The sequence below is a fragment of the Aulonocara sp. 'chitande type north' Nkhata Bay genome, linkage group LG11 (assembly GCF_057382095.1).
Source record: "Aulonocara sp. 'chitande type north' Nkhata Bay isolate Kocher_YH1m ecotype deep benthic linkage group LG11, A_spYH_male_GT1.1, whole genome shotgun sequence".
NCBI classification, from domain to species: Eukaryota; Metazoa; Chordata; class Actinopteri; order Cichliformes; family Cichlidae; genus Aulonocara; species Aulonocara sp. 'chitande type north' Nkhata Bay.
In genome coordinates this window covers 35,770,244-35,783,693 of record NC_141354.1, presented here as the reverse complement: position 1 = coordinate 35,783,693, position 13,450 = coordinate 35,770,244, and the positions used below count along the sequence as shown (strand labels likewise).

Sequence of the window (13,450 nt, the reverse complement as noted above, 5' to 3'; positions counted from 1 at the left end):
TCACTAAATAAATAAATGAATAAAAAGAACTTTTTATGTACAACTCTGGTTCTAATAATTTGGGTTTGCTCCTTTATTACTGTAAGAAAATAATTTATGAGACAGCAGGTGCTTACGCCAGGTGTCACATAAAATTCTACCAGAATATTTCAATGATATTTCTGATAACAATTTCATTTCATTGATGCTTACTGACAGCAGCTTTTCTAAGTGTAAGTAAATAAAGAGTATTTTCCATCCTTATTTTCCACTGAACTCAGTGGAAATGACGCTCTTTCAAGTTTGAAGTGTGAAACTATTGAAACAAGGTGGCAGCAGCAGCTTTAGAGTGCAACAGTGACACAGCGTAAGTCAAACATAAGCACAAATGTATTTGAAGTCATTTTAAGTATAAAATAACTCATGAACATTTTAGTTTAACAGAAACTAGACTAAGAGAACCTTGTAACTAATCAGAAGCTGCACACTATTGTCACATAATAAAGCTGAAAAATATTCTCCACCAGGGACATTGTATGTTGGGTTAAGCTTTTAAACCAGCTGCTTAAACGCCCTGCTTTTCCACCCTGTAACCCCATCAATAAAGTCCATTCACCATTCATTTTGAACAAAAATGAACAAAGTGCAGCTAGCAAGTGCACCAGTGGTGCTCTGTTCAATTATTTGCTTACATTTACTGCATGTGTCTTCTCCTTCATCGCCTTGTTGGTCTTAATAGTGTGTTTTTGCTTGAAGTGGTGAAAAATTGTTTTATATAGGAAGTGAGCTTAATACAACTCTAACAACAATGTAACAATGATTTTAAACTTTGACATTAATTTAAAAAACAAACTAAAAAACAAACAAACAAATCTTACAATTATGGTTATGTGGTGCAATTATCCAACTAATTAAGACAGCTGCCGATTACGCTGTTACTATTTTAATACATCAGCTGTTTAACACTGAATCGGTCCAGCTACTCTGTATTTTATACCAAACAATGTAAAACAAAATTAGCAAGCAGGAGAAGAATCTGTTCTTCTGAGGTGAGATGGAGGTGCAGGTAAAATGACTCTATTGCTGCTCATTATTTGCTAATTGTTGGTGGTCTGTCAGTATTTGGGTCAGCTAATCTCATTTTGGATTGGATCTAATTATGTGGGTCGAGGCTGGAGATGCTCGGGTAACCTTTGATCAGATCCCTCTTTTATAAAATAATTATCTTGGGTTTAGGTAGATTTTTTTTACCATTCTTTAATCTGACTAATGCTCATACTAGACGGAATTACTTACTGTAGGTCTGGTGCCCTCTCTATGTGTCACAGCTTTTAGTTAATAATCCTAAACTATAATATTTTGCAAAGACTGTGGATCTTGTACTATTTAGTCACCATTTGCAGAACAACTAGTTTTCTTTGTAGATAATTTGCCATCATACTCATGGCAAAAATTGTTGAACATCAGAGCAGAAATGTGATTTTTTTCGCGAAAGAAAAACAGACAGGATTGCAGAATGTGGACATGATGTTGAGAGTATAGAAAGAGCACCTACTGGCTGCTAAAAAAGAGCAACACATAGCAAACATCAGGGAAATCTGTTTGTGTGAAACTCCCCTTATCAAAAACAAAATATCAGCCCATTTATCTCACATTTAAATCACCAAACATCGGTATCCAATATCCATTTGGCTCTACTGTATTTTACCAATAACAATTCAACACTGCAGATATGACTGAATGAAAGAATGAAACAGAATGAAAGTTGTAATGTTGCTATTAATTTGTGGAATATTTCCATCTTGCTACTGTCCGCGTTTTATCAAGGTGTAAGGTTGCAATTATGTCAAACTTTGTCACTCCTCTTCATTGGCAACTTTGCTCCAAACATTCGGTGACAAGGTGTTATTAAAAGATTACAACATGATTGCTTGCTGGCAGAGCTGTAGGCATTTAAGTGTTGTGTTCTCTGGCTCTTCAGACAAGGTGACATGCTGAATAAAGCAATTTAAGGTTTGGTGGCAGAAATAATGACGTCTAGAGAAACCACCAACTACATTCATCTGCTTGGAGTAAAAGCCACCGCAATTTCTCTGCAATCATCCCTCCCTATCTCTTGCTATCCTCTTTCCAGCTGGGCACAACCTAACAAGACATTCAGCTTGGCATTTGTAAAACAGACCTACCTTCTTGACGTAGCCCTGGATGAGCTCTGGGGTGGGCACCTGCTCAGCAGACAGGCACTCTTCCAGCTGTAGTTTGCATGGTGGGCTGACTGGCTGGCTCCTTTCCACCCTGCATGCAACACAGTTGGGGTGACAATGAATTTCAGCCTTCCAGTGAACCGGCCTGTTGAGCAAATGCTCAGAATACATAAAGCCACCGATGGAAACCCACCTTCACAGCCAGCTTAAAATGATAAAATTACAGTCACAAACAGGGTGCTATTGACAGACCCAGGAATCAAATACAAAGAACCCTCTATCAACAAATTATGCTGCATCAAGAAGCTTTGTTAATGCTATTGTTGCCCAGTGGGAGGTAAAAGAAAAATACAATAACACTTAAGTGAGGCAAAGATCTACATGGATGAAAGAAAACACACACAGTAGGCAGAAATTTCAATGCAAATCTCATCTGCCCCCCCTCCCCCCTGCAGCCCTCCCCTTTGAAGCCATATCAGTATTTTGAGCGCAGAGAATCTATTTATATGATATTGTATTTTCCTACTTTGTCCTCTGCAGGAAATCCCAGAGCCAGCCCCAAAGAGACTAATGCCCCAGCTTCTATCTCCCAGCTTCTCATCCTGTTGACAAGGCGAAGAAGCCCCACACACAGTTTTGCTCAGGGTGCAGCTGAGTCAGTGTGCACATACAGTACGTGTTTGCGTGCAAGGGCTGTACGTCTGTGCTCTGCATGAGCTCTGGCTTTACACGGACACCTGATGTGCAGGAGGGTAAAAGATGCATGCATGCAAGCTGCTGTGTGTATTAGGGGCTGCCCTTGCAACTTCTCAGTTCAGGCTCTGAGTGAGCGTACGTGTCTCATCCTCTTTGTGTGTCGCTGTGTGATCCTTATGCTTTATCGCAGTGATTTTCCTGCCACGGCTCCACTGGATGTATCAAAAGGAGTAGTTTTTGGTGAGATGTGCTAAGAAATACGTCAGAATATATTTTCAATGCAAACAGACCACAAATAGTTGTTTTCTTCAGGTAATTTAATAAATGTGAATTTGTATTAAGATATGCTTGTTGGTGGATTATTTTATGCTCCCTGCACTTTCCCCTGGTGAACTAGCCATCACCTGGCCCTTCAGCTCACAGATGAGTGGCATAGATAGTTTTATTTAACCCTAAGCAAAAAAAGAAAATAAACCCATTTACAAAATGACAAAATACTTCTTTAATGTTTGGCCGGCTGGAGCCTATCCCAGTCGCCAGTTTGTCTCGGGGTCATACTTACATGAAAATTACAAATTAAATGGCAACTGCAGTCTCTGAACAAATGACATCTATAGAGCTTTGTCAAACTGTGTTTTTTCCAAGCTGACATTATCGCGAATGTCCTTATTTTTCTGAAATTTCCAAAACAAGTTGGTGGGAATTTCAGGATTGAGTAGGGAACTGCTAACTTCGTCTGAGATAGCAGAAGCGAACTTTAAGTGCACATAGGCTTAAAGGGACAGAAGCTGAGGCTGTTTCAGCCAGAAAATGTACTGAGAGTCTGCATAAATGGCCAGTAAAAAATGAAAATCGCACTTATTTTTGAGCTGTGAATCATGAAAGGTTTCACCAGTAGAGCCCCAGAATAAAATACAGAGCTGAAAATGAACATAATAGCACCCCTTTAAAGCCCAAACTGTCAGATTTTTTTGGCATAAAAGACACTTTTATAGTTACTGGGAAACCAAGAGCTCATTTATATATATATTTTTTCATTTCACTCTCATTTTCAAGCTATTTTTTTCTTCCTTGTCAAAAACATCGAGCATGTAAAGTAAAATATTGTATTGCATTTTCACTTTAAATCCAGGCCTATTTGCATATTAGACCTCAGAGTATGAGGGATTACTGAGTCACTTCACTTGATCGATTAAAAAAAAAACAAGCAGGGAACGCACATACTTTGCTGTCACTGACACCCATCGCTCAGTGTATACTGCTGCCGCAGCATACAGCAGAGCAGAAACTGGGCCGGCTGACTTGTTAAGCAAAAATTTCACACACTCTGTGAAACATTCATTACGACGAGCTGGGAGCTTCTTCTTCTTCTTTTTTTTGCAGCGTCATAACAATCAAAGGCACAACGGCAAAAGCCTGGTGGCACTGCCAGAAAAGGTACATGTATCCCCTGTTGGTTGCGACATAAATCTGAACCAACCAGCTCGGCTGGGCTTCAGGCACTTCTTCAGGAAACAAAACAGAGAAATGGAGACAGAGATGCTGTCAGCTAGTAGAGTTTACACGGTGCAGCAGAGAGGGAAGCATTTGTTTTGTTACAGTCTCAGTTTTTAAAATGTGATTTCACATTTTCGACCTTATGAAACATGCTTTGAGAAAACACCCAGAGGTTTATTGTGCAGTTATGTGACAGAAGTTTCAAAGCATGAAACAAAGTGTCCTTCACTTTACTGGCTGTTGAAGAAAAATTAAAACAACGTCCGATCATTTGCCATTCAAACAAAAGTGATTCAGTCCCTCTAAAAGACTTTAAAATAAATAAATCACTCTGAAGCGCAATCATTTCCTTTACTTTTGTGCTATTAAATGTTTTCTATGGAGGAGGTTTGGAAAATAATACTAAACGTTCATGGAAGAGACTTCTGCAAGCAGAGAGAAGGAAAGGGCAGGGGAAACAATTCAAACTGAGCTCTCAGTCCTGGAGGGAGGCCTTGGGTTAAAAATAGCAGCTGCATCACCTGCAGTCCATCTTCACTGTGTGAAACGGTGACTTTTCATGCAGCTTGCAGCACCGGCTGTCAACCCCTAAAGCCTCGTGTGGTTAGACGGGTGTCAAATGCCTGCCCACCTATGTGGAGCTCCCTCCTGTGTGAGTACACCTGCTCCACTCCATCCTCTCTCGTCTCTTGCCACAGACGGGTCACATGCTTTGTTTCTCCATAGAACATCTTTTGTTAGACTAATCACTCCCACTGGAGCTGAACGTTCACATGGAAACTAATTGCATATTACCTGTTAATGGCTTGCTTTGGGATTTGTTTTAGCATTGTAGTGGCAACATCATCTGTAAATCTGTGGTTTCCAATTACACTTTGTTCACTGAAGTATGAAAAGTGATTCTGTTGATACATTATTGTTTTCCAGTGGACACCAAACTGAAAAAATGTCCAAAACAAGTTTAGTTGTTGTCTATTATTCAAAATATTATTCTCAGAACAACGCTCTGAAGATAACTTTTGGCGACTCACAGCTCGATTAAGAAGAAGAAGATATTTGGTTAGCGATTGGTAATTCCTGGCAATAACCGGTTACTTCTTTGGTAATAGCTGAGATCATAGCTGTCTCCCCATAAACCAAAAACAGACTATTTACCCCTGAGTGTTGCTCAATAAAGAGTTAGGTATTGCAACATCCAGTCTGAGAGCCCACTGGAAATCATCTGATGACTTAACCACTTGGGAAAACAGGCAAATTTTCTAGTGTAGCAGAAGGCCTTGCACTTGTCATTGTTTATAAATACTGACACATCCATCCACCCATCCATTTTCTTCCACTTATCCAATTTAAAGATGCATTTGGGAAGGAGCCTATCTCAGATGTCATAGGGCAAGAGGAAAGGTACACCAAGGACAGGTCGCGAATCTCCTGCAGAGGTATCACAGGGAGAGGATACAACTTGGGCTCACCATTTCACCTAACATGCATGTCTTTGGATTGTAGGAGGAAGCTGGAGTATCCAGACATGGGGAGAGAGTGCAAACTTCACCCAGAAACGCCCCAGCCAGCTGGTGGATCCAAAGCCAGGACCTTCTCGCTGTGAGATGACACTGCTAACCACAGCAGCCCCAAGCTGCACTAAATATGGATGCATTTAAAGCAAAGCAAATGATAAATCATCACCAGGTGTTAATCAGTGTTTTCAAGGTTTCACTTTTGCAAATGTTGTATATTTTCTGCTCTGCACAAGGACTCTTTAGTCCCAACAAAAGCCTAGTAAATGATGATCGAGTGACAACAAAGACAAACCAGAAAGGTACCAGTAACAAACATCTTGTGCCCTTCTCACAGATGCTGACACCCAAAATATACATTTTACAATAAAGGTAGATGGACTGGTTCTTACAGAGCACTCTTCTAAATCTAATTCTAATGTAATGACTGCTCAGAGTGCTTTTTGCTGCAAACCACACAAGCCACATTGACCTATTTACACATTATTTGTGGGTTCAATATCTTGCTCAGTGGCACTGAGGGAGCTGCTGACTGAACGACTGGTTAGTATATGACCAGCTCTACCTCATGAGCCACAGCGGGACACTTAACAACTCAGTTCTTTTGTTAAGGGGGAGCTGTGGCTTCACTGTTAACCAAAGTGGTGGACATACTAACCACGAGAGCTGTCAAAACCTGATTACAGCATTGGATGGATATTCTTCAACTTGTGGGCCAAACTTGCCTCCAGCAACCTGAAAACCTCTCAGCAAATGACTTATCCCCTCTTTTACTTGCCCACAAAAACTGATACCATTGCTGAAATCACAACCTCTCACCTCCTGTATTATATTTCATAGAAATATATAGCTAAAACATACTTTCACTTACACTAAGTAAGCATGTGTGCATTCAGTAAAATGCTTTAAGTCATTACTTTAATATCACCCAATTGAGGAAATGGCTTGAGAATAGTTAAACTGCACTCTCTGTATGCAAAAAAAGCTTTTCACTCACACGGCAGAAAGGAAGTCAAGGGTGCATAAAAGCATTCCACGGCAAAGTCAGCGAATGACTCAAAATATGAATTTCCTTCTGGCCTTTTTGCATCAGAAACAAAGTCGTGTCAGTCCTCTCCCACCCCAACTCATCTATTGCTATGACGACACAGTCAGGGTGCATCTGAACCCATGTTTAGCACTCTGCCACTGTGGTGCTTTAATAATACAGCACAACTCTTCTAATGTCACATTTTCACAGGTTCGTGAATAATTTCACCAGAGCGAATCCCCCCGTAATGGTTTTCAGACCGTACCTCTTTATTTTCCTCCTTCTCCATCCCTCTTGCACACTGTCCATCCTTATCCTCCCTCTCAATCCCTCTCTCTTTCATCTCTCACTTTCCCTGCAAGCACACAGGAGCTCTTTGCAATTACCCAATAATGATGAATATATCCCATCAGACATTGCCTGCTGAACTGTAACCCTATTCCATCGTGACCAAATTGAACACTGGAAAATTTGACAGTTGACATTTTAAATTTTCAAACGGTGCAATCCATTTTGTATGCATTTCTTCTTCTTTCCCATTGCAGGATGTAATGGGCTTGAACACCACCAGTGACAAATTAAAATATAGGGTTTTTAAAGTTTTACCCCCCCCAACAAGATGTCAGTCAGGTGACTGCATCTGAACATGTGTAGATGACATAACGGTGAATGTACACAAGCTCTCTGTTAAATTCCCACAGCATCACCCCGTCCATTTGAATTGCCTTGTTGACTGAGCCTTTCACACTGAGGTTAATACTGTAGAGACTTAACTGGGATTGTGTCTGCAGACATACTGTGCATGTCAAATATAAATATAGCTGCTGTACACCAGTCAGCTCCTCTATTTTGACTTTCACTTTGTTTTCTGTATAGTCACAAAAAGCTGTTCATTTTGGAGTGATGGATGAATGGCTGCCTGCTGACATGTTTTCATTGTAACCCTCCACATCCCCCCAACCCCTGCACCCCTCCCCACCTTCTTCTTCTTCTTTTGATCCCTGGGCCTGACAGGGAAAGCGAACAGCAGAGGAGATGTTCTCCTTTCTGGTTTTGCTGATTTCTCTTCCCTGATCCCCTGGTGGAGTTTTGGATTCCCTTGGGCTGGTGCTGATGTGAGCAGCTGTCTCCACGGTGACAGACACTGCAGATAAAGCCTGGGCCTTGCATTCGGTTGAGGCCATCAAAGGATGGTAAACTTCCCTGCCCTTTTCACTCAATCTCTGTCTCTCCTTTTTTTTTTAAACAGCATTCAGCCTTCTTTCTCTCTTTTTCTTTCTATCCAGCTGTGATTCTCTTTCATTCCTCTTCCCCCTTATGGTGTCCCTTTTCACAGGAGCAAGGCAAGCATGTCTTTAAGAAAAAAAAATACAAGAAATGCAGTCTATTCAGCTGCTGCCCTTTCACTCAATGAGTCAATATTTTTGCTGTCCAGTTTTCCAGAGCAAAGGGGAGCAGAGACCATGTGCACAAATATCTGTGCATGCCAAAAGTGAGCCTGAAGTGTTCTATACAACAGCATCGGAGGTGATTACTAATGGACACAGAAGGGAGGGAAGATAAGGTGCCATGCATTCTAACTACACCAAACCCCTGCAGGTGGGGCATGGGTGTCCAGGGGGGAAAAGGACTGAAACTAATTTGAATAAATATGATTTTTGACAAATCTGCAGATGCTACCGTGTTGACCTTTATTTCAATAAGATTCAACTTGTGATTTTTTTTGGCTTGTGAAGGTTTCACAGCATCATATAGGGGCATTTCATTAATTTTCTTTAATGTGTAATTGTAATATAATCCATGCATTTGGTGTTAGCAGAGTAAAAGTCAGCTTTATTTTCTGCATAAACAGAAAATAAAGCATCTCTAATCATCAGGTTTAAAATGAATAACTCAGTTCTATTTTGCAATCCTTTTGATAGGAAGGATCTTTATTATGAGATACAAATGTCATATGCAATGCACTTCAGTATAAGCCTAATATATATGGTTATCACTGTGGTTTTAACAAGTGCTAAACAATGATTCAGAAAAATGACGCCAAATGGAGGTGCCAAAATCTGCAGTTCCTGAAGCAGCCACTTGGGATCCATTCCAAAAATAAAATCAGTAAATTAGTCAATAAAATCAATTCCTGTAGATTTCCATGTTGAAATCTCCAATTATCCATTCTCTTAGGTGTCACCTCAGTTAGAACTTGAGTTAACAAATAATTAAAGCATTTCATTCATTCACTCTCTCACCTGCACCTTTAACACAGATGTGACACATCAGAAAATATGTCATTGTTTTGGTAATCGTTATAGAAACGAGTTTGTTTGACAGGCTCTGACGAGCATCCTACTGTAAACGCTCTCTCGAACTCTCCTCTCCATTCATTATTTCCAGAGCAAGCATGCCTCAGATGACCGTATAGCAACTAAGTCTTTTAAAAATGTTTTTCCCTTTTTCTGGCAGAGACGTCACTGTCTCCCAGCGGCTGTCAGGTGAGTGACAGTAAGCAGGGCATATCGTAACGACGTGCACTGCTCAACTCTGCCAAAATTACTGTAAATAAAGATAAAACAGAAAGTCTGACAAACCCAAATTAAGTTGTCATGCTTGCTGTGATGAATTATCCCACACTGTGGAGGCTGTTTCTCATACTGTACAACAAGAAAAATCAGTGGAGGGTTTTTCTTTTTTGTTTTGTTTTTCGCTGAAGGGAGAAAAACAAGCCTGATATCTGCAGCAAACACTAGCAGGGATGAGGAAAAAGAAAGAGGTAACTTAAGACTGGCTCCCTCCTCCGATGAATTTAAATGATCATCAGCATACAATTGCACAAACTAATTTGTTTACTTCTCATTTGTGACTTTTTTTGAGCTGCATTATTTATCTTTTGTTCTGTTTTGTGCAATGCTTAGTTTGCTTGTTTATTTTCTTTCTGTTTTATTTTCCATAAGGATAAACAAAGTTTCATTTCATGTTGTTTTATTGAAACTTTGTCACCTTCCTGGTTGCATGCCTGTTTCTGTTTTCAAATATTTATTTCTTTGAACATCAGTATTCCTGTCAGAGTAAGCCTCCCTTTAGTTTTATAGTTTTTCTTATATGATCACTCTGTGGTTGTGGAACAACTGTTGGGGCACAGCAGCTCTTATTATTACACTCCTTATTCTTGGTTGCTTGTAATATTGGGTATTGGTTTTCTGCAGTTATTGCATTGTCGCTGTGGGTGAAAGAGTTGCTAAATGACTGAAATGTCACTGTAGATTAGTGACTGTGGTGTTGCATTTTTGCTCATCAAGTAAAGATCTGCAGGAACAGTTTGTCAGTCTTTAGGAATGTGGTTTAAAGGAACAGCTCACTCCAAATTTAGCTAATTTTTTTCTCTGAACTTTGGTGCTTTTTATATATTTACATTGTTTCGTGTGACACAGGAATTAAAAACAATGTGACAACTAGATTATATCTCAAATGCCTCCAACTGTCTTTTCTGCTCCATCTGTGTGAGATCCAGGTCTGCATGTCAACTGTGACTCACAAGCAGCCACAGGAGACACAATGGAGCTCTTTAGTGGCACCATCATGCAGGGATGAGCTGAAGTATTTATGAGGGATTTAGAGTGTAACTGCTTTAAAACAAACAGGAAATAATAAATGATCTGAACATGATAGCTTTTTTAGCAACTACTTCTTCAGTTTCTCAGATTGATTTGCACAGTGGTTAGCATTGTTGCCTCAAAGAAGGTCCTGTGTTTGAATCCACCATCTGGAATCCACCAATTTCTGTGTTATTCACAGTAAGGTGTAAACATGGCAAACGTGGTTATTTTGTTGGCTGCAATCTATTTTTGTGTGTTACGCAACACATTGTCAATAAAACCTGCACTGTTAGGAATAAAAACTGGTAATACTGTAGTTTAAAGTCCACACTTTCAACACGAGGTAAGATGGAGACAAGGCTCAGATCATATTAAATTGGTTTCTTGATGATGGGTTGACTGTACTCACTTGACCTCCACAGTCACCAGATGTCAATGCAGTAGGACCTTTGAGGTGTGATGGACCAGTAGATTTGCATCCTGGAGGTGCAGCCAGGGTGTAATTTCCAGGGGGGTTATGACTGCGATCTTGACCCCTCCCCCCCTCAATGTTCAGCACAAAGTTACGCTGATGGATGCAGCCAACAGATATACAGCAGCCGTGTGTTGCTATCATGTGAATTTGGACCAAAATGTCAGAGGAATCCTTCCAGCACCTTATTGAATCTATGCCACAAAGAAATAAGGTAGGCCTGAAGGCAAAAGGGGGTCCAACCCAGTACTTGCAAGATGTGCGCAGCTCTATTGCATTCCTGGGAAAGGCAGAGACTTCTACAACCTGGATAACTCATATCCAAATAATCAAGATAAATAGTACTGCAGGACGTAAAGTGCATAATTTGATTTTGGATGTAATGTTCCTTTAAGCTGTGAGGAATTTGATTTTTCTGAATTTGATGCAGCTCAGGTAGATCAGAGAGTCATCTTTATCCCGAGTGTCACGCACATACATTTATATCAAGACACTTTAGTAGAGACGCAAATGTAAAGACAGCAAGTCAATGGGGCTCAACAAACAATCCAAAAAACAGGCGAAAGGATCAAGTGCTGTCTGTCAACCCGTACACACTCACACACATTCATGCCCTGCAGCCAGTGGACAGTTTTTGGTAAACAGGCCTGAATTCTTAGCTGGGCTTCAGAGCCAGACACAGCAGCCACTGGGGCTTCAACCTGTCTGCATGTCACTGCTGCCAGAAAAAGGAAAAAAACATTCTCTTCATAGATTTTGTCTTTTGGATTGTCATGTTTTTATTTTAACTGACTTCACAGTTTGTGGTCCTGAATAAACTGATCACATTTCATGACCCTTGGGGCCATCAAATCCAGTCAAAACTCTGTGTTCTTCTATTTACAGGACAAGCGATATTAAGAAGAAATCGGACCGGTCCGAAAGTAACCATCACCCCGTGCTGTCATTCACTGCTCCTTTATGTCCTTCAACCACCATTGGACCAGCTCCCTGGCGTCCTGCCTCAACTGAAATGTGCGCCCACACCCACAGTTATCAGGAAAAAAAAGGCGGGGCTCAGGCACGGGGCTGGAGGGCAGATGTAGGGGGCAGTGGTGACTTTGGGCCATGCAGCCAGTTTTGGCTTGAGTGCTGAAAAATCCCATGTGACAGCTTGCAGAGCCGCAAACAGATGTTGTGATGCTGTGCTGTCAATATAGCAACACTGGAAGGTTGTACAATGAATATGAGCCTCCACAGTGTGTTTTCAGATTACAATGATGAAAATCTTTTTACTATTATGCATTCCAAAAAAAGAAGTAATTTCTGAACTATAACACAATAGCCGTAAACATAACCATTATGTAGACCCCGATGTCTGCCACCAACAAGCCAAGCTACCATTTTTGCAGAAGATGAATCAAAACCTGATTCCCACTAAGTGTTTTTCTGCATAATGACACCAATTAAGGTACATTAGTAATCTTAACAGGCTTTCTTAAGTGACTATAATGGCTTCATCATTTTGTGCAAACAAAGGTCTTATTCCCACAAGTGTGGCTAAGATGTCTAAGGCCCATGAAAGATGATTGCCTCGGGGCCAGACCCCAGTCTTTGTTTGGTAAAATACTTTTAATAAGAGCCCTCAGTTTAATGGTAGGCCGATTCTTGTCCAAAAAACGCCCCCCAAAACCTTTTTTTCAGTATTTTGTTTTACTTCAGAAAACTTTAAAGTAGTAAACATTAAAATATTGAAATATGTTTACTTTTTTACATCCTCTTTCAAATATCTGTATTTGCAATTTTAACACAAACACTTTACTGACAGTGTGCCATCTTTTCGGGACATGAAGAAAACTGTATGTTGGTTGAGTAGGAATTAATATTTGAACTCTCTCCTATGTAACAATAGTCTTAGCTCAGCCAGTTACACATTTAAATGACTCTCTTACCCGTCATTTAATCGGACCAGTATGGCCCTGTAGAGCTGGTACTGTGGGCTGTTAGACTCTGGACCACAGGGATGGATGAATGGATGAACAGCAGCCAGAATGAAACCCTGCTGGTAAAGCTCCTGCAGCTGACCTGGCAGCTCTCGCACTGATGAGAGGCGCAGAGTGGAGGTCCCACCTGAGAAAAGAAGTGGGGAAGAAGTGTGTTAGAGAAAGATGTTTGCATGTGGAACAGGTTTAATGTGAGAGCTTACAGCTTAGTGATAGCTGCAGAAAAGTTCTCATGAAGGTTAAGTGTCATTTGTTTGTCAAACAAAGCAATCAGGAGTATTTGTGTTCATTTAAGTTTTCTGTGTTTTCCTGTCAGCCACCACTGCCTATGTTCATAATTCAGCCATTCTTCTGTTTACTCTGAACAAATTACAGACTCTCCAAAGCAATCACTGCTGTTGCAAGAGTGGGTTTTTCTCCTGGCAAAAACGACAAAGATGAACTAAATTTCCTCTAGTATGAAGTAAATTAAATTTACTTATTTGTTCA

General features: G+C 40.4%; 1 protein-coding gene across 1 annotated transcript in view; it reads right to left on the bottom strand.

Annotated features, from left to right (window-relative positions):
- The window catches only part of rftn1b (raftlin, lipid raft linker 1b), a 134,098-nt gene that overhangs the window by 58,700 nt on the left and 61,948 nt on the right, over positions 1-13,450 (bottom strand). Inside the window, exons 3-4 of the mRNA XM_086312340.1 lie at positions 12,911-13,088; positions 2,166-2,274 (exon numbers count right to left, since the gene is read on the bottom strand). Of these exons, the coding sequence (XP_086168466.1) occupies positions 2,166-2,274; positions 12,911-13,088 (287 nt within the window). The remainder of the gene's footprint in view (positions 1-2,165; positions 2,275-12,910; positions 13,089-13,450) is intronic.